We start from the raw sequence: 27,257 nt of genomic DNA on the forward strand, positions 1-27,257 counted from the left end.
AGTATCCCCAATTTTGATTGCTACACCATTAATGGTTATGCCTTCACTTGCCTTGACCCACAAGCTCTGAAATCTAGTCACCACATCTATTTGCCTCTATTTATTTTTTCTTCTACAAGGTGCTCCTTTAAATCTATCGCGTTGACCGGGTTTTTGACCACCTACTTTAATATGTGGCCCAGAGTCAAATTTTGCTTTGTAATGCTCCTGTGAAGTACTTTCTGACATTTTATTACAGTAACGACACTATATAAATACAGATTGTTGTTACTGTGAGAATGGATCAGGAATTCAGCACTGAGGTCTAGTTGCAAGACTGCAACACCTGACTTTCCATTCATGAACATCAGTGAACTAAATATAATAAGTTAAGCACCCTTCAAGTGCAGCTCCTTGCTCAGAGTGCACGGAGTGAGTGCTCATCAGAAGTTAATAGTACTTAAAATTAAACATTAATCCCACCACCATACTGCATCTCACCTAATCAGCATAACCCTACAATTCCCATTTAAGGATTTATCTTGTTTCCCTATAAAGATAGCATTGGTGCTTCACAGCGCCGGGAATCAGGGTTTGATTCCAGCCTCGGGTCCGCGGAAATTCCTTCTGGGATGCTCCGGTTTCCTCCCACAGTCCAAAGATGTGCAGGTTAGGTGGATTGGCCATGCTAATTTGCCCCTTATTGTCCAAAAATATGGAGGTGGTTTAGCCATGGTAATTATGCAGGGTTATGGGGATACACGGTGGTGGGGGTGGGAATAAGATGCTCTTTCGGAGAGTTAGTGTAGACTCAGTGGGCCGAATGGCCCCCTATTGCACTGTAGGGGTTTTGTACTTCTAATGCACTTCAACCACTCTATGTGATCGCAAGATGTACATGTTCACTCTGCAATCATTAAAAATATTTTCTGGTTTTCCTGATGGATTTATAGGTGGCCACCTTGTATTGATGGGTCCACGTAATGGACTCCCCAACAAGTGGAAACATCTCTTCCATGTGTCAGTGTTGAAACCCTCCATCATTTTCAAGGCCTTTATCAAGTTACCCCTCAGTTTCTTTCATTAGAGAAGAGCTCTCACCTGCTATTTCCTGATCGTTGCAATCTCTCAATACAAGTATCAGCCTTTGCAAATCTGGTATTAATGTCATAAATCCAAAATTAATTGATTAATTATATAGTTCAACATTGTGGGTTTGTTAAAGTACATAGAGTGAAAAAAATCGCTACAAGGATGATTGCGTTACACGCTTTTTATTTTGTAAAGCAAAACGGTTTAGGAAAAAAAATGAACTCTCCTGGGTCACAAGCTCCTGGAAGTATTGTGTAGGAAGAACTTTAGAAAAATCGGATCGTGGATTTATGCAGAACTTCCGCTGAGGATTTTCGCTCATATTTAATCTGTTGCTTTTACTGTTGTGTCGTTTTATCGATGTTTTCAAAATGAACCCTGGTTTCAGAATTCAGGTAACGATGTGTTGGGTTCTATGAATAAAACTGGGGAATTTGAACTCTTGGCATAACACGCTGGCTGAGTTCAGTTAGTTTGTACACAGTCAAGTCACACTCATCACCTATCAAGATGTATCAGAAACATCACCTCAACATTTTCATCAATCTCTCACAGCCATCTGTTATTTCAGCATAATGTACGCAAGCTATTGTTATATGCGGTGGAATTAAAAAAAACAATATCTCAGCAGTTCAAATTACATGGCACAATAGTCCTTCTGCTCAGAATACTGTGCGATTTAATCATAGGAGATTCGCCGCTCTCCACTGGTACCTGTCAGCGGTGAAAGGATAAGCTGTTACCACAAGTGGAATGAAATCGCTATCTCGAAGTGAGCGTGTCATTGGAACCGCTCCACTCGCTGCTGCCTTGAAGAAGGTTGGTCGGGAAACAGTTTCGGATCCACCCTTTCCTAAAAAGTTAGAACATTTCAAACGCTACAAGCTACATTCGGGCCATCTAATCGCCTGTAAAAACGCCTCACTTCCATCCCTCGCTCCGCTTTACGATCATTTTCCAGAATAGATTGTTATTAAACATTTTCAGTTTGAATGGACTTCCAAAACACGCAACTTTTCGTTCAATTTTAATATTGAAAATCGGAATGCCGGAATATGAACTAGCGAGAGCTGTTAGTTTCGTTTCATTTTAATACGCTTTGCGTATCATTTCGTTTGGAGAGAATTTTGTGATATTTGTTACCGTCTATTCTTCCAGTAAAACCCGTGACTGCATTTGGTTTTGGAATGTGTGGTGAAGCCGGGCACTCACTGTTCAGCATCCCGAATGCACGCTGCAAACCCTTTCAACGACGGAGCTTGGTGTGCTTTGAGTTAAATTGTTAGCATTCCCAGTTGTTGACACTCAGCTCCCCCGTTATTTACACTCGCACGAGCTAAGCGGCAATTTCCCGTGCAAAAATGACAGGGAATGCAAACTTCTGTCTTTGATCTCAATGGAGTAATCTGCCTTAATGTTGTGATACTCACACCCCCTGTAAACTGTGTATTGACTGCTAACACTACGGACTGGTGACAGATGAGGCATTCACTTTTGCCAGTGCCTTCACCCGGCAATTTGCAGTCACACATTCTCTATCCTACCTGTTTGCATTATCCCTTTCCACCAATATATTCATTTTTAAAAGTGAATAAATTGTGCCAGTTTCCTTGCCTATGACGATTTTTTAGGGGGGAGAATTACAATATTTCATCGTAACCTGTGTCTACCCCTCCACCCCTCTCCCAGTCGTCAGTACTGACGTACACTAAACGCTGTTGTGAGTTAAGATTCATGTATTATCGCCACTTCTGCTGTCGTTTTCCGAAACGCTGCGTTGCAATCATTCAAAGTACTTGTCTTATTTTGCTATCAACGCTCTGGTTACAATTTTATTTTTTAAAATCGAATAAAGCTTCCGAAAGACACTTTTTGGACCCCACTCACTGGAGACCAATTCATTCATAAAGAATTGCGGGTGTAATTGCAGGAGCACATGCCCGCGGTCTGAGAGCGAGCACTCGGGGTCGCGCTTTGCAATGCTCGCTCCCTATAGGAGACCACCCCCTCTCCTCCCCGCCTCCCCCCCCCATCCTTCCCTCTCGGATCCTGCCCCCCACCGCCAACCCCTCGCCTCCGACGCCAGCTTTGCCCGCTCCATTGGCCGAGCCCGGTGTGCTTGCATTGGGCGGTGCCAGAGGACGCGGGCACTCCATTGGCCGGAGAGGCTCTGGGTTGTGTGCAGCCCCTATATGTTTTAACGAAGCTCTTTGCAGGAGGGGGAGGCAGAGACCTGGAGCGTGTCGACGAGAGGTTCATGTCCAAAAAGGACACCGGACCGAGAGGGAGTGCAAAAGCCACAGAACGAGAAAACAGCCAGAGAGAGAGAGCGAGGAAGAGAAACACACACCAAAAAAAAGCAGAGAACAACATCTCTGAATGTTAACCACGTCCTGCTCTCCTGCCGCACAGGCTGGACCTAAGACTGTTGCTCATCACAAGTGGAGAGAATCAACAGGGAAAGTAACGCGTGTGTCAGCCGAGAGCTTGGGGGCTGCCGCAGATAGCGAGAGGAGGGCAGAGATTTGATCCCGTTTTTTTGCCTTCACCAAGTGTCACTGAAGGTTTGTGTTGCGTTTGACGGGAGGACTTTCAGGGGAATCCTCGGGGTACCAGTGAACGCTTTTTTTCCCCGATGAAAACTGCTGCTCTTCGACTGTGGGGAGGAAAAGAAAAATAAGAATCGTTTTTTTTTCTCCCCCTCTTGCGGTCTTGTCCGAGTCAGAGAAGCCAGCTGCTTGCCGCTTATTTTGAGTGAGGAGAGGCTGTCTCACACACACACACACACACACACACACAGATAGATTCATCCAGTCGGTATGAGAGTGTGTGTGTGTGTAGCATGCAAAATCCTCAGCAGCTGCATCTCGTGAAATTGGAAGGAACACATCGCAAGCCTTGAAACTGGAACATCGCCGGCGCCGCATTTTGCAAAAAAGGGCTTTGGATTTCACTTGGGAAAGGAGAGGAGGGGGGTTAAAAGGCAGATTTCGCATGTAGTGCGGGCGACCCGTGCAAAGAAACCTTTTTTAGAAGGCGGTTAAGGGGGAGAAAGAAAAGTGTTTGGGCACGATTGCTAATTCTTACCCCCCCCCTTCCCTCCCACATTAAGGATTTATAATGCAAGATGGTGACGAGAGAGAGACTCCTGTCGTCAAACTCAATCACGATTTGAAATGATTACTGGAAGGTGTATCGATGCTCACACGCTGCTGCAGGCTCGTCTTGTTTGCCGAGCAGTAAATCAACAGGTTTAACATTTTCCCCCCTTAAAATAAGAAAATAACTGGAAAAAGAAGGGGGGAGAAAGAGAAACGAGCAAGTTTTTGGTAATGTACCTGCACATTGTGATTTTTCTCTTACTGTGGACTGGAGCTCTGACCTTGAAGAATTTGAAATACACCATCCTGGAGGAGCAGGGACCCGGGACGGTGATCGGGAACATTGCCAAAGATGCTCGGTTGGCCGGCAGTCCCGAGCAGAGGAAGGCTAACTTTCGGGTTTTGGAGAATTCCGCGCCGCATCTGTTGGACGTGGACCGGGAGAGCGGCTTGCTCTACACCAAGCAGCGCATTGACCGGGAGACGGTGTGCAAGAGGCTGCCCAAGTGTGTGGTGTCGCTGGAGGTGTTCGCCAACGACAAGGAGCTGTGCATGATCAAAGTGGAGATCGTGGACATCAACGACAACGCGCCCGCTTTCTCCAGCGAGCAGATCGAGGTGGAGATCCCCGAGAACGCGGCGCCGGGCACGCGCATCCCGCTGACGAGCGCGCACGACCCGGACACCGGGCCGTTCGGCCTGCAGACCTACCAGCTGAGCGGCCCCAGCCGCCTCTTCGGCCTCGAGGTCAAGTCCCGGGGCGACGGCACCAAGTTCCCGGAGCTGATCATCCAGCGGCCGCTCGACCGCGAGGAGCAGGCCCGCCACGTGCTGCTGGTGACGGCGCTGGACGGCGGCGAGCCGCCCAAGTCGAGCTCGGTGCAGGTGAAGCTGGAGGTGGTGGACACCAACGACAACAGCCCGACCTTCCAGGAGGCCAGCCTGACGGTGGAGATCAGCGAGGACACGGCGCCCGGCACCCTGCTGCTGCAGGTGAACGCCACCGACCCGGACGAGGGCACCAACGGCGAGGTGGTGTACTCCTTCAGCCCGTTCGTGACGGAGCGGATCCGCCAGCTCTTCTCCATCGAGCCGCACTCCGGCCTCATCAAACTGCGCGCCAAAATCGACTACGAGGAGAGCAGCATCTACGACATCGACGTCCAGGCCAAGGACCTGGGGCCCAACTCCATCCCCGCGCACTGCAAGGTCTCCGTGCGGGTGCTGGACGTCAACGACAACGCTCCCGCCGTCAACCTGGTGTCGGTCCACCAGGGCTCGGTCAGCGAGGCGGCGCCGCCCGGCACCGTCATCGCCCTGGTCAAAGTCACGGACCGCGACTTCGGCCGCAACGGGCAGCTGCAGTGCCGGGTGCTGGGCAACGGGCCCTTCAAGCTGGAGGAGAACTACGACAACTTCTACACCGTGCTGACCGAGCGGCCGCTCGACCGCGAGCTCAACGACGAGTACAACCTGACCATCGTGGCCCGGGACAACGGCTCGCCGCCCCTCAACGCCACCCGCTCCTTCACGGTGAAGGTGGCGGACGAGAACGACAACCCGCCCCGCTTCACCAAGCCGGTGTACGTGCTGCAGGTGCCCGAGAACAACATCCCGGGCGAGTACCTGGGCTCGGTGCTGGCCCACGACCCCGACCTGGGCCAGAACGGCACCGTGTCCTACTCCATCCTGCCCTCCCGGGTGGGCGACGTCTCCATCTACACCTACGTGTCGGTCAACCCGTCCAACGGCGCCATCTACGCGCTGCGCTCCTTCAACTACGAGCAGACCAAGTGGTTCGAGTTCAAGGTGCTGGCCAAGGACTCGGGCAGCCCTCACCTGGAGAGTAACTCCACCGTCAGGGTCACCGTGCTGGACGTGAACGACAACGCGCCGGTCATCGTGCTGCCGGTGCTGCAGAACGACACGGCCGAGATCCATGTGCCCCGCAACGCCGGCCTGGGCTACATCGTGGCCACCGTGCGGGCCGTGGACAGCGACTTCGGCGACAGCGGCCGCCTCTCCTACGAGATCGCCGAGGGCAACGAGCAGCACCTCTTCGACATGGACCCGAGCAGCGGCGAGATCCGCACGGCGCAGCCCTTCTGGGAAGAGATGTCCCCCAGCGCCGAGCTGGTGGTCAGGGTGTCCGACCACGGCAAGCCGTCCCTGTCGGCCGTGGCCCGCCTGGTCATCGTGGCCTACCTGGGGGCGGCCCCCAAGGACGAGCACCGGGTCAACCAGGAGCCGCGGCACTGGGACATGTCGCTGCCCCTCATCGTCACCCTCAGCTCCATCTCGGTCATCCTGCTCACCTCCATGGTCACCATCGCCGTCAAGTGCCGGAGGGAGAACAAGGAGATCCGGACGTACAACTGCAGGATCGCCGAGTACTCGCATCCCCACCTGGGCAAGAGCAGCAAGAAGAAGAAGATCAACAAGAACGACATCATGTTGGTCCAGAGTGAAGTGGAGGAGAGAGATGTCATGAACGTGGTGAGCAGTCCCTCCCTGGCCTCTTCTCCCGTTTATTTCGATTACCAGACGCGCCTGCCGCTCAGCTCCCCCAGGTCCGAAGTCATGTATCTGAAGCCCACTTCCAACAACCTGACCGTCCCCCAGGGCCATGTGGTCTGTCACACTTTCTCCGGACAGGGTTCAAATCCGACTGACGTAACGTCGACAAGAATGTCACTGATTCAGGTAAAACACACACACCCACACATACACCATGGTGTCAGTAATGATTTCGTTGGTGGAACCTGTTGCTTTCAGAAAGTTATTGACAAATTGTGCCGTGCGTCTTTAAGAGTTGGGTAATGTGCTCTGTGCACTTAATATCTATGATAAGTCAATATTTCTATAATATAACGTGTTCCCTCGCGTGAAGTGTATTGACTCCCTTATCGATCTGCATAGAGATTTATGACTAAAGTCGTATTGTACAGGGCATAAGTTGGATCCTTGAGTACTGGGCTATGGATCATAAGACCACCCCCCCCCCCTCAGAAAAACACCAATGTAATGCTTAGCCAAAATGTGTCAATATTTTGCCCTGTAACACCACTTTTTATTAGTAACGTGTTTTCTAAGTACAACCGATTACGTCTGTTTCACTGATGCTAAAAAAACACTTCCACAAGCCAGTTTGAAATTGAACAGACTTTGGATTTATTGTCTGGCTTTGAATCACATTGATTTTCAGAGGAAATGTATCTGTAGATCAGTTTTATAGATCGACAGAAGACGTCATAGTTTCATTGATAGAGTGTAAGGCAACAATACATACTGATAGATGCACATATTGTAAACGGACCTACTAAAATTCTGTCGATTCTTAATTTTATTCACGTTTAAAGAAGTGATATTTCCTTTCTTAAAACAAAAGGCTTTGTCTGCATTATTCAAATTTGTCTTTAAAAATGCTAAAAACATTGGTGAGGAAATTTTTTCAATTATCACAAAATCGTATTTGTAATTGGCAGGGGAAGAATGAAGACGATTTTAAAATATGGGGAAACTAATATAAATGATGTGACAATTTTCGATGATTTACTGCATTTTGATGAATTTAACTTTATTCATTTAGAAATGTTAATAGTAAAAATAATGTTGATTCAAAGATGTATCTAATGTGATTAAAGGAAGTGTTTGAGACACTTTCGACTGAAAGCACTGCAAATAAATGAGAACAAACTTCATAATCCATGTTGCTATATTTATCACGACATATTTTTGCTACAATAAGCACATGCATGTATACTAAGTATTTCTGTTAGTCCTTCATTTCTGTATCTGGCTTATATGAGGAAGGGAAATTTCAATGGCAACCTGTAATACATAACATTTAAAAACACTTTTATTACTTCTTGGGGCATGGATATAACTAGCAAGGGGGTGTTTGTTATCTGTGCCTATTTGCTCTAGTAGGCTAGTGGTACTAATAAGTGGCTTGTTTGGCACTTTAAAGGGCAATTAAGAGTTAGTCTTGTTGGTGTAGGACTGGACTGCCACGTGCCAAGCTGGATAAGCGGAGCTGCTTTCCTTACTTAAACAGTTGGGTTTTTACAACAACCCAGTGGCTTTGTTGTCCCTTTTTACTGATACCTTGGTTAAATTAATAATTTTAAAGAGTTTGCATTTGTTAACTAACAATAGAAATGTGGCTGCAAATATTTTTTGTGTAAAAGATGAAAGATACTGGCACATAAATGTAATTGTTGAAGATAGATGTCTCTTTGGAAGTACTAACTGATTAAGTTTGATGCTACTTTACTTTACTAAAATATTCTCATTTGATATAACATGAGTTAATATGAGTAAGAATAAGGCATTACGATTATGTTGGCAGATTAATAGACCAACTTTCCAATATAACCTCAAAATGTCTTATTTACTGTACAATAAGTTGCTGATACATTTCTCTAGGTGAATGGAGAAAGTAGTCACAAAATACCCCTTTACTACTACATGCCAACACATTATTCCAACCATTCTGCAATATTTGAAAGAGTTGCTAGGAGCATAAATCATTGTTGCATAAATTAATACACATTCAAACTAATAGTTTTTAGATTCACCAGTAGGACACTTGATGCATTGAAGCTATACTTTCAACTACCCTTGAGATTGAATTGGACTGTTTTTGTAAAGTTTAAATCTCTTAATGATAATCCAGTTTGTTACTTCTGACTTGATGCATGAAATCTTTTCAATAGTAACGTGAGGAATGGAAGTGGCATAGCAAGTCTTATATATAGCCACGTCTTGTCCACCTCCCCCCTCCCTTCAATTTCAGGATATTTCAAAGCACTTGAGAGCCAGTAAAGTCCTTTTGAAATGCAGTCCCATTTGTAATGTAGGGGAAGCAGCAGCCAGTTTGCACAGAACCAGAGTCCCACAAGTATCAACGAAACAATGACGAGGTGTATAGAAGAGTCAGCTATTTAAAGAAGCTAATAAATTCAGTGAACTGTTTTACAAATAATCGTTACTTAAAAGCCACATATCCATGCAAGTAGATGATGAATATTGCCACAAGCATTTCAAGTTTACAATTAATGACTGAGGTTACAGATAGTTAATAAATATGGCACATTGTGGGACTGTTGCAATGTCAGTAGCTGGTTGTTATAATTTAAAATGATGAAAACTGACTTCCATCCACATTTATAAAATTCCTATGTGTTCATTGCTTCTCCATAAGCCCATGGTCATATAAAGTACAATTCTACCAAATCAACATCATTTTTTTTGCCGTGTATTCAATATACCCACGGGTAACTAACAGTAGTTTGTCAGGATTCATTGGAATATTTTCAATATCACTTTGGTTATGGAGACAGCAGAATGACAGAATGGTATAATTTTGTAACTTCTACAAGATTTTTTGAGCACTTACACAGATTTTCTGTGAGAGGCAAATTCAGTGCAACATAGCACCAGATAAGAAAACCATGGATACATGATCTCTTTCAGTCTGAAAAAAGTCAGGTTAAAACTGTTACTTGTGGAAAATTTGTAATTGGCAAAACTGCACGCATATAGACAGCAGAACACTTGTAGTACAATAAAATCATATGTAACAAAAATAGATACCTACAAAGTCAGGTAAATCCAATGCAGCAGTTGTTTGGTAAACCTTTCATATTACGGTCAAAATTATTATAGGTGAGATACAAAAAGTTATATTTAACATTTTCAAATACAACTTCAGTGCTTAAAAACTGATAAATATTGTTGTTAGCAAAGCAGCATTTATTTGTGGTGTCTTTACAGTATTTAATAACAAACTGCAGTAATTTGTTTCTCTATATACTATTCAATTTGCAGATATTAAAATCAAAATATAGACTGCTAATCCTCTCTCCTTTCTGAAACCAAGGTGATTGTATTATGTTTAACATGGCATTGCCAATCTGTACCATGATGATTTTGACACACCACAGACATCAATTTTATAATAATAATTAATCAAAAGGATTCAATTTCTTTTAACTAATCTTTACATAGGATTCCATAACCATTGGTAGAGTGAAGTTATATTACCATGTATGAACTGACAAAAGCATTTCCTTTGTGAAAAAAGGAAAGTGGTTGGATTAACTCAGGAATCTTAATCCCAGTGTAGTAGAGCACAGCAGTGTGAAGCCTTCTCCCCACTGTCAATCACTTCCATTCAAATCACTGTGAACTTCCAGTCAATGTGAAACCTCCACAGTTGGTGACCTCCCCCCAAGTCAGTGTGAGGCTGTACCTAATCAGAATGAAGCTTCCTCAAGTCAATTTGAGACCCTCATAGTCAGTGTGAGACACACCCCAGTCAGTGAGACATGCTTACTCAATTTAATATTTTCCATCAGAGACCTTTGAGATGCTATGAAACCCCCCCCCCCCCCCCCCGCATATCATTGTGAAACCATTCCACCCCACCCCCTGCTCTGCCCCGAGTATTGGATCCTGCCATCATGTGAGATTCCACAATGAATAATGAGAGGCCCTCCAGTCAAGTGAGATCCCTGGTCAGTGTGAAACATATTGCTGGGTCAGTGTCAGATCCCTGTAAGTGAGAAACTCCATAGTAAATGTGTCACTCAGGAATGAAATCGGGTAGGAAAACTAGAAATTCTCACCAACAAAAGGATGTGGATACCAGATCAGTTGGACCTTTCAAGACTGAGGTTGATAAGATTTTTATTAGATTAGGGCATGAAGGGATATGGAACAAAAGCAGGTAAATGGTGTTAGGTATGGATCAGCCATAATCAAACTGAATTGTAGAGTAGGCTTGAGAGACTGAATGGTCTGTTCCTGCTCATACAGTGCACTTTGCACCCAGGTATGATCTACAGTATAATTGGGACCTGCCAGTTAAATTACACATGCCACATTTAATGAAGTCAGATCCCATAGTTCCTAGTCCTGGATGTTGTCTTGTGTATTTTCAATTTTGTACGCCCACAGTTGCTGAGCTTGCCTTCAGGGGTCTAAGCCAGAAGCTGTGGAATTCCCACCCTAAACCTCTCTGGTCCCCTCATCATCTTTGACGGCTTTCTTAAAACCTCCTTCTGCTGTCCGAATGTCAGCTTCTTTGACCAATTTTTGATCAGTGTCAGCAAATTTTTGTCCGATTATGTTTTTGCAAAGTTACTTGGGTTTTTTTATTGCATAGAGCTATATAAATACAAATTATTGTTGTTACATTTCCAATTACTGATTTTATCTCATTGAAAACTGTGATGTCCTTTCATGAACAGTGTACTGGGAGGTGCAGTCGCATATATATGTTTGGACATACTAATCTAACAGTTCCTTCATTTCAGTTGGCATTTAAATTCTTGTTTCAGTAGCAAGTGTTCATGGTATTAATATGTGGACTAGTTTAGTAGGATTACACAAAATATCTGGGAAGTTAAAACAATTTGTCACTGTCCTCGACAATGCTATCAAAGAGCACTTATATAGCACTAAGCTGCTCACTGATGCTTAGTTTAGGTTCAACCGGGGTCACTCAGCAGCAGATCTCATTACAATCTTGATCCAAACACGGAGAAAATTGCTGAACTAGTGAGGTGAGGGTGACTACCTTCAAGGCAGCATTTGACTTGAGTGTGGCCTCTCGAAATTGAAGTCAGTGAGAACCAGGGGAAAAACTTGCACTGCTTGGACTCCTACCTAGTGCAAAGAAAGATAGTTGTTCTTGTTGGAAGCAAATTGTCTGAGCCCCAGGATATCACTGCACGAGTTCTTCAGGTGGTGTCCTAGGTCCAACCATCTTCAACTGCTTCATGAATAACTCTCTTTCAGAGTAGACCAGGTCGGAGCAGGTCTGCACTTTGGAGAGATGTTCGGGTAGTAGGTTACCCCCTTTCGAGAGGTATTGGGGCCCTTTGGTAAATGCAGAAAAGTTGTTGCAAAAGTCACAGAAGTGGCAAAACATTCATTTGCAAGTGTCTGGCTTTAACCCATAAGAATAGGAGTGAGGCAATTGCAATTGGCAGGACAAAATCTTTTTCCCTTACTGACTCAGCTACCCAGGTTGCAGGAATGAGGGCGTGCCATTGAAGAAACAACAGGAAAATGGCACCTTCACACGTTGGTGCCATAGAGGGAAATGAATGTGATCAGCCAGAGGCAGAACACCAAGACACGAGGAAGAGTCAGTACTGTGTGTACCAGGAAGGATGACAAAGGACGTACTGACTTTGGAGCTCACACCTCTGAAATAATGCCAAAAGCAGTTGAGGTTAAGCTGAGAGATTGTCACCAACATGTGTGGCATGGTGCAGCAATATCTTGATCCATAGTCTGTTGATCCATTTGCCCTGACAGTGTCTGTAAATGTCACTGTGGCTCTCAATTTTTATGCAACAGACTCTTTCCAGTGCTCAGCAGGAGGCCTGCCTGGAATCTCACAATCTGCTGCACAAAGTTGCATCAAAGCAGTAACTGATGCCCTGTTTGCTCATGTGGACAACGATATTAACTTCTCCCTTGATTTGGTGACGAGTAACAGAGGGCCTTTTGCACAATTAGCAGACTTGTCTCAGCTGCCACAATAAAGCCTTCAACTTAGCTACTGGGCATCTTCATCAATGTCTCGGCAATTTGTGACTATAGTAAAGTTTTCCTTTAGGTATGTGCAAGGTTTCCAAGTAACTCCATCATGCTGAGGAATTTCAAACTCCCTTATCTTTTCATACATAGAGACCTATTTGTAGTTGGATTTGGTGGGGGGGGGAGAGTGAAGGGCTAGCTGATGACCACCTTTAGGTGTCCTTACCTACACGAAATGTAAATACAACAGTAGCCATTGGCATTCTGAAATTGCACTTCCAATGTCTTAACAACTCAGGTGGAGTTCCGTCATAACCCCCTATAAAGAGTATGCAGAATTGTAATCGTATGCTTCATCATATTGTGCCATGGAAGAGCCTGCAACCTGAGGAGAAAGATACCATGGCCAGAGCTCCATCATCTAAGGAGAAGGATGCTCATAAGGAAGAGGAAGCCCCTGTCCATTCTCAGGAACATGGTATGAAGAAGGATGAGGAAGGCAGCAGTGGAAGAGCAGCTGAGAGGCAGGACCAAGTAGCCAGGGCTGATTCTGTGCAGGAAGGGCTCGGTGCCAAATGTGTCCTGATGCACAACAGACTCACACAGGTTCCACACATTTAACACTTCCCTGGTCAGTTACTTCCTCATAACATTGAGCCTGCAGTTACTCAGGGATATTCCTGACAAGAGAGAAAAGCAACAACGATAAGTTTACTCAGTTATATAAATAAGGCACAAACCATCACCCTCATAACTGTCAACCACAGCACATTGTAAACACCCAGTGTGAAACATCATCACAATCTTGACCCTTCAACTCATCACCAGTGCTGTCAATGAGGTGCTCTTACCTACTCAAACCATGCCCTCAATATGGAGATTGCCAGTAGGAATTATGACTTCACATCTAATACTGGTTGATATGATTGTTTTTGCCAATCTACATGCAGATAATGCAAATTGTGAAGAATGAGGCCATGGCTATGCTCGACCAGCTCTTTGAATTACTATGTCATCATCCATTCACCTTCATGGCCCAGTCTTAGTAGTAGACAACATGCAATCCTACCACAAATCTTGGTTTCTTACACCTATGTCATTTGGAATGCAAAGGCATCCAAAGTATTGTGGATAACAGACAAGCAATCTTCCCTGCAGTATATATGGCACCCTGACCTGTCTTACCTGCACTTCGGTACTGCATAACACTTATGTGACGATGACTGCTTTACATCCAACACTCAGGTGAGATGCACCTGATTAATTCCATCTGATCATTGAGTCTGATCATTAGTCTCCTTTAAAGGCAACCCTGGGTGGACAATGAATGATGCGAGGAGCATTTCCGTCTTTGTATTTTTATTTGCTACTACTTTAAGTGAAAGACCAGAGAAAGAAGAAGCCTTCCTCTGCCTCACAAATATGGTCACACCCTTGATCCTGATGTTAATGTGAAATGTATCTCAGCATGCTGCCTTCTGTGTTCCAAGTAAAAACATGCTTCATAATGTTTGCAATACCATTGAAGTTTGTATTGTACAAACACCGAGACATCAAAGAGTGTGTATACATGTAATCAAAAATACGGCTAATTGTGATATGTACAGTGTGAAACGTGTAATCATGCTGAACCCACGAGTGCTTTAGGCAAGATGGCACCCTACACTTGTGCACATACCTACAAAGTGGCCACTGTGTTGCCTCAGAGAAACTGGAACCAGGCTTCTTACTTCTTGGCTAGAATTTACTGGCCATTTCCATGTATCTGTGAGACCTTCTGGTCCCACTGACAGCGAACCCCTGCCACAGGTTTCCCTGCAGTGAGAGACACCCTGTTAACAATGGTGGTCACCTCTGCTGCTGCAGAATGCACAAAAATCCCAGCTCTTGTTTTATAAGGCATTGAGGACTGTGGTGAGTTGCCTAATCATGCAGCCATCTATGGGTGATCACCTTCAGATCACGGCCTCTACATCTCTGTAGACAGCTGTGGTTACTAGCACTTGTAAAACAGGTGAGGGCTCTGGTGAAGGGGCTGATCAGTGGAGGAAGAGGGTGCTGAGAAACTCATGTTACCTTTAGACTCTTCAGTTACGTCCTTTAGCCTTCAGATGGGGTTGATGGATCTGGCTGCAGGTGCGCAGCAGTTGTCCATTCCAGCAACAATTATGCCAACAGTGCAACTGTCCTGTTCAGGGTTTGCAGCGCTCCCCTTATGTATTCCATATGTCAGTGTTCACACTATGATTGGACTGATCCAAGCTGCTAAGGGAGTTAAGCAGTCTTTCCTGGCTGAGATGCTGCTCTTGCATCCACTCCAAGTGTTGTTACATGTGTCTCTCCATAAAATTGGCCAATTTCTCATGGTTGGAGCTCCTGCAGTTAAGCATCTGAGATAATGTGAAGCTTATCAAAGCCTTGGACACCTCCTCCCTCAGCACATGAACCTGCATTGCCTCAGTGAATGCCTTCAGATGTCCACACATCTGCATCTGACCGTCCAAATATTGCATCTCAAAAGGTTACACTTGAGACTCCATGTTCCTGCCCACTGGAGCATTACTGTGCGTGTCTTTCCTCCCTCCTCCATGGGGGACTGTACACGTATGTCACTGACTCTGACACCAAATCCTACACCCTGGTGCGGTACTGTTTATCCAGTGCTATCGACTCTACATGTGCGCTGCATCTCTCCAAACGGCGGTATCTGAGTTGGTGGAGTGTGAGCTTGTATGGTGTTATCTTATACTCAGTGAACTGACAGCTTTACCTTCACCATTGCTACCATGTTGCAAAATGCATTTAACATATTTTATCTGCTGTAGGTGATTCTCTGACAGCCAACTGGACAGGCATGCTGGCTAATTCCTTGGCTATCTGCTCAACTGAATGAATTATCTGCAACCTTGCTGAACCACCCCCATCCTGGCCGTCTCCCTCATAGACCCCAAGACAACATGAATTTATGTTAGCCTGATATTTAATGCTGCAGGGAGAATTCTCTTTAATGTGTCTGTACATTGCAGTGCTTTTCACATCAGTACTAAGCATGGCTACATGAACAGTTTGGACATAAAAGCCTCAGTGCTATAGCAGAAGCATGTGATGAGTCTCACACCTTAGCCACAGCATGCAGATGCAACATCTTACTTAGACCTTTGTGAGGATGTGCCAGAAGACTCATCTTGTTGGAATGCAACAACCATGGAACCTTACTGCCTTCATTTTGGTGAGAATGTTGCACTGGCCAGCAGAAAAATTAATTTACCTTCTCTCTGTACCTCTTCTACCAAAATTCTCAGGCCCTGGTCACTGAACCTTTGTGCTGCAATAAAAATGTAAAAGGAGAAGGGGCATGACTCATGCACCTGACAATGCTTTCAATCACATTTGTATGCCTGCATGTACTAACTATTTTCTCCATATCATCACTGAGTACTGTAAAGGTTAGGGGAGCAAATAGCCCTGCACAAATGCATGATGCTATGGATATTACAGCTGTCACTCCCAGATTGCATGCTGCACTCCTGATCATTAACTGCCCTACTGTTTCACTCTTGTGCCATGCCATTTGCAGTTATGAGGAATCTAGTAAATGGTCAGCTGTGTCAGTGCTTTCTGATAGACAGGTAGCAAGAGGGCAGGTGGATAGGCTAAAGGATGTTGGCACTGCTCACCATAACTTTATTGAGGCATAGTATTTAACTATGTTACCGCAAAATATATTTAGTAGGTCATACTGCCAAGATGCTGTCATCTCCATGGCTGTATTTTGTGAAGCCACTTGATGCTTTCACTGGTTCAGTGCACTCCTTTCGTACAATGTGAGTGGACAGCAGTTATGAGAATTTTTCCCAAGGGAGAGCCCATGATGGGCCATCTGTTCCAGGGTCAGCAACCAGTTGAACAACATTTAGAGAGTTTACATTCATTTGAGCGGTCAGTGATGTCTCCTCCAATGAACAGACAGTAAACCATCGACTTTCTTGCTCAGAAAAGGGCCTTCTTCACGGCCCAGTTTGTATGCCTGACGAGTTCCCGAACGCACACTGGTCTTGCTTCCACCTCTGCACTACTTCTGTAGAACTCCCATTACATCCCGTCCTGACCTCAAAACAGTTTTTGTTTAAATTGTGCATTTTGAGGAACAGCAGAAAATCTTGTGCTCTTTATAGTGAAGGAATTGAACTGCTTTTTCCTCATTACTTCTAGAGCGAACATGTTCCAGCTTAGAACATAGAACAGAACAGTACAGCACAGTACAGGCCCTTTGGCCCTCGATGTTGTGCCGAGCTATGTCTGAATCCAAGATCAAGCTATCCCACTCCCTATCATTCTGGTATGCTCCATGTGCCCATCCAATAACTGCTTGGAGGTTCCTAAAGTGTCCAACTCCATTATCACAGCAGGCAGTGCATTCCACACCCCAACCACTCTCTGAGTAAAGAGTCTACCTCAGACATTCCTCCTATATTTTCCACCATGAACCTTAAAAGTTATGCCCCCTAGTAACAGCTACATCCACCCGAGGAAATAGTCTCTGCATGTCCACTCTATCTATCTCCCTCATCATCTTATAAACCTCTATTAAGTCGCCTCTCATCCTCCTCTGCTCCAAAGAGAAAAGCCCCAATTCCTTTAACCTTTTCTCATAAGACCTACCCTCCAAACCAGGTAGCATCCTGGTAAATCTCCTCTGAACTCTCTCCAATGCTTCCACATCTTTCTTATAGTGAGGTAACCAGAACTGCACACAATATTCCAAATGTGGTCTCACCAAGGTCCTGTATAATTGCAACATAACCCCACGGCTCTTAAACCGCCTGTTAATAAACGCTAACACACTATAAGCCTTCTTCATGGCTCTATCCAGCTTGATAACAGAACAGGAGTCCCGATACTCTGCTTCAACAATGCACTTTAACCTCAACCTCAGAAGATTTGGCCCCACTGCACCAATGTAACTTGTCTAATTCCTTACATAAATTACCCTCAGGATTTTTCTGAGTCAGATTACCAATTTAATGCAGATTCATTGGCATTTTTGTGCTTTTCTACCATTCCCACGAGGAGATGAATTCTGATTGCTCAAATTGGTTTCATGTTGGTCTATTGAAATCAACTGAGAAAGGGATAGCTTTGATTGGCCCAGACTTCGATTCTGATCCAAATCTCAGTGGTGATCGTTGTGGTAATTCATTGCACCAGGCAGCCTCTCTATGTATGTTTAAAAATATGCTGCCCCTTTTATTAATAACATATTTGTATGTGCTAATTTTATTTAAACTTCCCACAAGTAAAATTAGGGGGGTTTATTATGGTTTCCCAGCTAATGCCAGTTGGCATGTCTGCTTTGCATGGCTTCAGCTTTCAAGAGCTTATGAGAAAGAAAATTGGGTTTTCCATCAGATTCAACATTGTAGATTAGTGCCGGGGGAAAGATCTTAATGTTTGAATTTGAGAGAAGTTTTCATTTACTGGGCTAAATGTGGTTAATATCCAATAAAACAAATATTTATACAAGTTCTATATAAAAACAGAGATAATAAGCTTCAGGCATCAGAATAGGTTCGTAACACTTTCAAAAGCATAGGATATTGGTCCGAAGAGAGAGAGAAACATAAACAGAGAGAGCAATAAGAAACTGCAGAAAACTTTCAAATTATCTCTTGTCTTTCTCTGTGCCTTTTAGGGGGCAGGAGTATTTAGGAACATGAATTAAAATCAGCTCAGAAATACATTTTAAAATTTGTTTTTATTTTATGCAGCAAAATTGACTGCCCAATACATGTGTGGAACCTCATGCGTGTATAGCGAAAATAATACTTCAGCCAACACATTATTCCTAGCAACTCTTCCCAAACCATATTTATATGCCTGTGCCTGCTTTCTTCTACGTATTTTGGTTTACTTACTGAAGAATCTTCAAAAGCTTCTGCATCATTCAGAGGAAGGTTTTTTTGAACATGGCTCATCTTTTTAATTTTTAGTAGAATATTATCAGATAGGGAAGGATTACTGTATGAATGTAGCCACATACCAGCAAATTAGTTTGCCCCTGGTTATGAAAAGTGCCAGACAGCAGCCATCTTAGTGAAATAATTTTCCAACAGCAAATGTTAGTGGGATTTTGATATTTCAATGAGATGATCACTAGTGAATATATTTCAGTATTGACAAGGCCGTTACATTTAAACATAATTTAGTATCTATTAGAGGCTTACTTTTTAAGACTGATGGAAGTGCATACTAGATATATGCAAATACAGTTCTTGTCACACACAAGCTACTGTACATTTGAGTAAGTTATTTGAAACCTATTACTTTTATCTTCTTTTGTTCTCATGAAAATTTATTTAATGTTTAAAACTTAGTCATTCAGCTTATTCAGAAATGCAGCATTTACAATTCTTGTGCTGCATAAAGCATACTTTTCTCAAAACCATAAAGAACTGATGAAGCAGAAAATCTGTTCTTATTGAGTATGAATTAGCCTTGTTTTGGCAATGTTCGGATATAATGTTTGCTTGTAATGGGCAAGCTGGTTTGGCAGCCTAGTGTAGTGTAGTGATGCCTGGCTCTAAATGTACTGCGATCTCAGTCTCAGCTAAGTGGGTAGCACTCTAGCCTTTGCTAGAAGATATAGCTCCCTGGTCCCAATCCATGAAACTTGAACACATAATCTAATACCATACTGAGGGAGTCCCAAACTGTCAGAGATGTGAGATTTGATACTAAGCCAAGGTGTCTCAGGTGAATAAAAAAGATCTCATGGTACTGTCTGCAAAAAAGCAAGGTACTTTTCCTCAGTGTCTTGGTCAATATTTATCTGTCGACCTACATATTGAAACAGATTATCAGATCGTTTCATTAACTCATTGTTGGAGCCTTGCTGTGTATGGAAATTGCCATTTTTTCTCATCAAAACCTGAAAAGTGCTTCGGGGCATTCTGAGGTTGTGAAAGATTGATACAATTTTTACTATCGCTTTCCACCTTGCATTCTAGCTTTCCAGTGTGTGCAGCCTTGAAAACACCCCTTTCCCTTTGCCATACCGAGCTAAACCATTTTGTTTGCTATCAGATCCAGACATTGGATGCATGATGTAAGCTACCATTGTGATGTTATAAAAAACAGAGTTGCTCATCTCCATTGCTCCTTAGTAACACTGTAACAGTACGTTTTAAAATAATCAATGTGTACCAGAGTTGCCCTATTCATTACCTGCATTCAGGGTGATTCCAAGATGGTTTTTCATTTGATATGCATGTTATTTAACACTTACTACAAGCATACTCATATACACATACATGGAGAGACCCACACAGTTTAACAGTCAGATCTCAGATAAAGTATCATATTTCTGTTAAAATCTATATGCAGTGCATCAGATAGACACAGAGTAACCCTATAATCCCATTCTGTAGATACTGGAGAGGCTGAGAAATAAGAAATCAGATGATATTGACAGGTTAGCACCATTAATAGGATTCAGAACTGTTTTATTGACAAGGCAGTACTGTTAATATGACCTACTGTATTAAATTGACAGGAGAAATCTGGCAATAGAATCCTTTCTGTGCTGTAATTGACAGGGAAACCCTTTCAATAGGGTCTTAATGCGCTTTTTATTGACAATGTACCTATCACTAAGTACATATATTTGCTGGATGATGTAAATATGCTGAATGCCATAGTACAGTCAAGGCAGCAGTGTAGTTACTGGTGTTGTGGATTGTGTAATAGAAGAGTGAACTGATGTGTATGAAAAAAATCACGTCATGTAATATGCCCATAAAAAACAAACATTAATAAAATTGCCAACAACCACTCCAGTTATCCTAATACAATGTGACATATTCCATGTTTTTTTAAATGGATGAAGTCAAAACAAAGTGATTTTTCAGCACCAAGGGTATTTCTTGACAACTGCTTTCTAGTCTAGATTTTGTAAGCGCTTTAGACCTTATTACGTGAAATTCATGTAACCCAATGAGTCTTGGATTTTCTTAACACTGTTACAAACAAAACAAAGAAACAACTGTGAGTTCTCTCAGGAATGTTGTGATTCAAAGGTTTCAGTAAATCCAGGCCTTTCCTCAAATGTGAGTTCATATTTAGCTGGATTTTCAAATTAGTTCATACGGATTTCATTACCTGATATGCTGGATGAAGTTACTGTGTAGCACTGATCTTCATTATTCCATGGCTTTCAAAAGATTGTCTAAGGCTGTGGGTGGACTTGCAAAGAATTCTGATTTCTTGATTGCTACTCAAAGCATTTTGCCAAAATATCCATGGTTTTACTGAAAAGGGGGAAAAGGAGCAGAAGAAGTGATGAACAACTAATGCGTGTTTGAAACTGGGTGGTTTATGTACACTGTTGAAGCTTTGTTTATAAAGCTTATAAAAGGAAAGATGAATCATTGAAGTGAGAAGATTTACCTCTGTGTATCTGTTTGTTTGTTCTGTCACCGTCTTTAAATGGGGTGTTTTAAATGGTGAACAAGATCATGACCTGACTCATTATAGCTAGTTTAGAACAGGACCTTATTTACATGTCACAAACAAGAAACCTGAGAAACTAGTATAATTTAAACAATCAGTGGAGCAGTATTAGGAGAAATAAAAGTTGGACAATTTGAAATGGTTCAGTTATGGTATCTCTGAGCACCACCTTTTTAGTCATGTCTCAAAAAATAGAAACACCAGAAACAGGAGGAAGCCATTCAGCTCCTCAACTGCTCTATGATTCAGTTAGTTTATGGCTGATTTGCACAGCAGCTGCATTTGTTCCATATCCCATGATTTTTTTCCTAACAAAACATGTATCTCAGTGTTGAAAGTTCCAATAGTCCCAACATCCACATCATTTTGTGGCGTGTTGAGTTCCAAATTCCTGGAAAGAGAGTTCCAGATTTCAGATGCCTACTTTAAATTATTCCCAGGAAAAAGAAGACTTAGTGAAAGAATTTCCTTAATGGGTGAATGGGTCAAGCATAGACAGCTAATAATCATGACAAGATAAAGGTATGACACTGCGTCATTTTATTACAATCTAACAAAGAAATGATCAACTGCCCAGCAAAGCTGAGACACTGCTAAGCATAAAATTGATCAGGGCTATAATTTTACACATCGAACCACAGATTCCATCACAAATTATCCAAAATCTCTTGGCTCATCAGTAAACCTTTATTCTGAGCAGAAGAGATCACTGTGTTGTGATAAATAAAGTCTGGGACAATTAGAAAGAATTTCTATTTCTATCTAGAAAGAAATATAGAATTATGAATAATTTCTTAATACTATAAATAAAAGAACTATTTGAGATATCTAATTCTAGTGTATTTACAAAACTTGTATCCTTATATTTGGTAAAAAATTGTTCCTTTAATGTTTCTGCAGAAAAGGTGCAAACACCTGTTCGTGTTGAGACAAATAAAATGGCACTTCATTTTGAACCTTTGCATTAGTATTTTACACTAAAACAGATGTAACTTCTAACATTACATTGGAGGCAAGAATTTTGCATGGCTATTTAGCCCCTTGCAATTCTGTTTAATAGTTTTTATTTTAAAAATTGAGAGTGGGGGATTTTACATTTGTTTAATGAAACAAATGGTGATGTTGAAAGTTCAAAGGTTACCTAGTCTGCTTAACTTCATCTCAACAGTGCCTAATGTATCTGTACATTATTCTTTGTGTGCTATTCTAAATGCAGTCTTTCATCTAATTGTGAATCCCCAGATAATTCACAGAGAAACTTGACACAAGTACCTCACATTAAGCCTTTCTGTTTAGAAGGAAAAGCTGTTGTTGCAATTCTGTGAATTATATAATTGCTTCTGAAACTGATCTAATACAACAATAAAAATTGTGATAAAAATGACGAATTGAAAATTACACCCAGAATTGCTTGATGCTGAGGGAGAATAAAGTTCCTCCCTGTTTCCATCCATGCTCAAATTCAGATTCAACAGTTTAAAGAGATATTTTACTTTTGATAGTGGCACTGTTTAAACCAGCAAAATTCTTGCCCTATCTGTTTGTTTTGGATAAACAGTTATAGAGGTAGGGGTTTTTTGAAAGCAATTATAGTGGACAAATCTAAAGATAAAAAGGATTTTATGAATTAATCATCTTCCTCTAGGAAATTTTGTTTCTCTCTAGGAGATTTTAATATGTACCAATATACTTAAATTTCTTCATCTATTCTTCACAGACAGACAATTTTCCCACAGAGCCCAATTACATGGGCAGCAGGCAGCAGTTTGTTCAAAGGTAAGTCCTGTTAAATGTCTTGCTCAGCCATTGCATTTGCATTCCTGTCTGCTTTGCTCAGTCAGGCCAAATTACTCAAAATTGATGCAGTGATGAACAGTGGTGTCTTTTGTTTCAGTAATTCCACATTCAAAGATCCAGAGAGAGTTAGTTTGAGGGACAGCGGACACGGAGACAGTGACCAAGCCGACAGCGATCAAGACACTAATAAAGGCTCCTGCTGTGACATGTCTGCCAAGGACGCACTCAAGATAAAATCTACAACAACCAAACCCCCTGTCCCTGAACAAGGTTAGTTAAAGCTGTAATGACTCGAGCAAAAAAACTCCCAAGCTGTACTGAACATTTTTGAAGAGGATTTTTGATGTTTCATTCCTTATTAAAAATGTGGCAGAGACAGATTACTTTTATTGTGGGCAATGGAAAAAGAATCCATTGAAAATAGTAATGCTGAGCAGATGATTTTTTTTATCATTCTTGCTTCAAAAATCACTTGCGTTGTTCCATTGGAGCCCATTTTAACTTTGCAATTAAAAGAGCTGGCGGGTAGATTTTGCAAATTCACACTTTGATTGTGGAGCTGTGTGGGCACAGAGCATAATCGGGAATTCGGACGCAGAAGTCATTGAGCAGAGCAGGATTTCCCATGGGTATTGCATAGGAAATCCTGCCAGATGAGCTGATCTCTGTGGCTTGGTAATTGATGTACACTCATTTTCCAAAGCTGTGAAGTGAGATTTTGCAAACTGTACTTTTGGATGTTGCATTGATGAATCAATTTTTGAATAAAAAGCTCTTCTCCCAGGCGTGGCATATAACATAAGGTGGAGTAGAAATTAGGCAATGTTGCACCCAATGTTTGGTCACAGCAAGGACAAAAACATTCAAATTTGCAAGACAATGTCCCACATAGCAAGAGTGTCTGTCTTACATTCAGTGCCAACTTAGCATTGTCAATATTTAGACATCCCTGGAAGCCACCTGAAACAGGTGACATAGGCCCTTTACATATGCTCATAAGGCATATGAAAAGATGCTCGTTTCAAGATTTGCTCAGAAGTTCCTGCATTGTTTTGAATGCACAAAAGGCTGCCAACAAAAGGAAATTCTCTTTTGTAACTTATATCTCCACAGCAATACTGTAGGCTTCCATCTGCCTGGGCTCACCCAGCTCCCTTTCATCTCTTCTCCACACCCTCCCCCCTCCCCCACCTACTGAGGCCTGCTGCTAATGTTTCAGGCAGCCAGTATTGGCATTCAGCAGGCTTGCAAGCTGGAATGTTTGTCCATTGGTATCTGTGGCTCGCCAGAATTATTCAGATGAGGCTTGAGTCCCAATTTGCCGCTAGCCTTGGGTGGCCAGCCTCTACTGCTTGAATCACCCAATTCAGGCCTGAAAGCTAACTTAAATCAGCTCTGACGAAGGGTCATCCAGACTCGAAACATTAGCTCTATTCTTCCTCCACAGATGCTGTCTGACCTGCTGAGATTTTCAGCATTTTCTGTTTTTGTTCTAGATTCCAACATCTGCAATATTTTGCTTTTATGAATCAGTTTCTACCCAGATAAAACATTATGTAGCTATTTTATTGAGGAGAGATTAATGTTGCTGGTATTAAATTGTTTGGACAAAACAAGTGCTGTTTTACTTTTCTTCTTCTGAATTTTGCCTTGGAATTGACTTGGCATTATTGCTTTTTCAAATATAAGTTTTTTTTATGCAACTATAATTGAACATTGTTTAAAAAAAACCTAGGGTGTTAGGACTGTTGAAAAAACATGAAAATGTAACATTTGGAAAGAGGAATTGCGTTTCCCATCAAGTCATTGTGAGGATTTTACCCCCTCCAGCTCCCCAATGTTTTAAAGTAGGCAAATAGTTGGTATCCTGAAGGGGAAGTTGAACAGAGTTTCTAATGATAAGCAACTTTCATAAGAATACAGCAGGTATTCAGGTATTCAGAATAACTGAAGAATTCAGCTAGCTCTGACTTCTGTGGAAACCCTTGTGTTGTGTAACTCGGTGAAGTTTCTTTTATCAAAGACACCACAAATGAAGGAATTGTAAGCTATTCACAAGCTAAAATATATTTCCCCATTTACATATATTGAGATGTGCAGGATAAAGGCTAATGTAGTACATTTTGATACTCGATACCTGCACAATCCAGTGCACGTGCTTTGTGTTCTGGTTTGTTATCTTTAGAGATTTGCTATAGTTTTCAATATTCTGTCAGAAGCAAATTGAAGAATCTGTGTGCCTAACTACAAAATTTGGGAGTGCAGGCATAGAGATAACTATCAGGATACACAGAAGGTGCTTTTCTATTGTGGCTTCTTTTTCATTGTTGTTTATGATGTTGCTGCAACCCAAGTTCAGTGTTGAGATCTTTAATTTCGTACAAATATGTCATGCTCTCCCAATGCTCCAGGTTGTGTCTTTTTTTTTAAAAATGCATTTCTGTCCAGCCAACTAACAAAGTTACTCAGTAAAGATTCCCTAAAGACTTAAGAAACAGACAAAATCACCTGGTAAATGCAGTTCAAAAAAAATAAAGACAAGGTGATTAGATGGATACCTAATGTAATTTAATTGGTACAGATTAGAAATTTTCCAAACAAACTCCATTTCAAAGAAGTGACCTTGTGAAAGTTTACTTAACAAGAAAGTATATTTAAAAGCTGTGGAATGCATTCCAAAATTGTACAATAATGAAAATTTAAAAATACATTTTTCCTTTACCTGAGACAATTAAAAATACAAATATAGTGCACTTTGAATTCCCTTTATATATATAAAATCTTGAATCGCTCCATAGCTCTTCAGCTGATTTGTAATATAATACAGTGCATTAGATATGATGGACATCTTGCTGCTTGCCATACAGTAACCTAAAACCCTTAATATGATTTTAATAAAGGATTTTAATGAAGAAGCTTTTGAAATTATTTTGCTATCTCTACTTTCAAGACATTGCCTGGTGTCAGTCGATATTAGGGTCTGTGTTACAAACTCTATTCGTTGTAAAATCTTATTGCTGTCTCATTGAGCTGGATTATACACAGAACAGACTCCCCGCACTCCATTGTAAATTTCAGGGACGAGCCTGCCTCTGTTTGGCCGGCTCGCCCTGCTTTAATTTTTCAGGCGACGGCCCTTTAATTAGTAAGAGGCGGGACTTCTGTCCTTCTCCAAAGAGGTGCCAGCCAATCAGAGACGAGAAGCCACCCCAGGATCGGTGGCCCCTGCCTGTATTGCAGGAGGCCAGGGAGGAAGAGGAACCATGGATGCCCCCAAACCCAGGTACGTCTGGGATCTCACCAGGTTGGGGCTGGATTGGCGGTCTCTTTCGAGGGGGCAGGAGGGCATGTTGGACAGGGCAGGGAAAGGATGGACAAAACTTTGGGAGGGGCTTCCGTTTGGCACCCTAGGAAGGTGGCATTGCTTCCCTTCACTGAGTAACAGCCCATAGGGTTAAGTGCAGACCTCTACCACTGCATGTTGAATCAGAGTAGTGATGGGATGAAGCCCTTAATTGGGCATACCGCCAAATGGCATGGTGTCCTACTTTACAGGCCCACCTGTCTGTTTTCCTGCCTGTCAAATTTATGCCATAATGTTTGGGCATCAGAATCAGAAAAATATACAGTGACTTTATTAATAGAGCTATGAATGTCTTGATGTGTCATTTGAACTTAACTTGCTTATCCTGCTTCTAGTTTGAATTCACTTGAATCACAAATGTATTTGAAATCTAAAACTGATGTTAATTGTTGGCAATTAATGAAGGATTGAAACCAAATCGCACTTCACAACTTTATGAGCCAAGCAACACTGAATCGGATTTACAAACATTTTTACACCTGTTTATTCCTACCCAACCAATTATTATTGCTGTCAGAACATAATTGTGATTGTCCAGGATGTGATCTCCATTATCACCTTGTATCTGGAGAACAGCATCATTAACATATACTCCAGGCATCACTGATTAATTGAATTCATAGAATAATCAAGTAAATGTTGTACTGGACAATATGAATAATGGTGAAGTGTAGATCTATTGCCTCAGATCGTCCCACATCACAATCACTGTCTCAACATAGAGCCCATTGTGGGGTATCCTGTATGTCTGAGCGTTGATTTATCAGGATTAGCATCAATGTTAGACTGCGAAAAACCCAAAATGTCAGGAAAAATGTGTACTTTTTGTCTACTATCTGAGCCCAGTATTTTTTCAGTTG

The 27,257-nt window shown here is 42.3% G+C and overlaps 1 protein-coding gene across 7 annotated transcripts in view; it reads left to right on the forward strand.

Moving 5' to 3' along the window:
- The first annotated feature begins 3,612 nt into the window (after positions 1–3,612).
- Positions 3,613–27,257, forward strand: part of LOC145348874 (protocadherin-17-like) — a 138,718-nt gene continuing 115,073 nt past the window's right edge. For 4 of the 7 annotated variants that reach the window (XM_080196901.1, XM_080196906.1, XM_080196904.1 and 1 more), the window contains exons 1-3: positions 3,613–6,875; positions 22,954–23,012; positions 23,131–23,303. In XM_080196901.1, coding sequence (XP_080053027.1) covers positions 4,404–6,875; positions 22,954–23,012; positions 23,131–23,303 — 2,704 coding nt within the window. In that variant the 5' untranslated portion in view covers positions 3,613–4,403. Of the gene's footprint in view, positions 6,876–22,953; positions 23,013–23,130; positions 23,304–26,160; positions 26,317–27,257 lie in introns of all 7 variants that reach the window. The other 3 variants (XM_080196900.1, XM_080196903.1, XM_080196902.1) reach the window with 2 other exon arrangements.

Source organism: Carcharhinus amblyrhynchos, chromosome 10 (genome assembly GCF_965287045.1).
Source record: "Carcharhinus amblyrhynchos chromosome 10, sCarAmb.v2.hapA, whole genome shotgun sequence".
Classification (NCBI taxonomy): domain Eukaryota; kingdom Metazoa; phylum Chordata; class Chondrichthyes; order Carcharhiniformes; family Carcharhinidae; genus Carcharhinus; species Carcharhinus amblyrhynchos.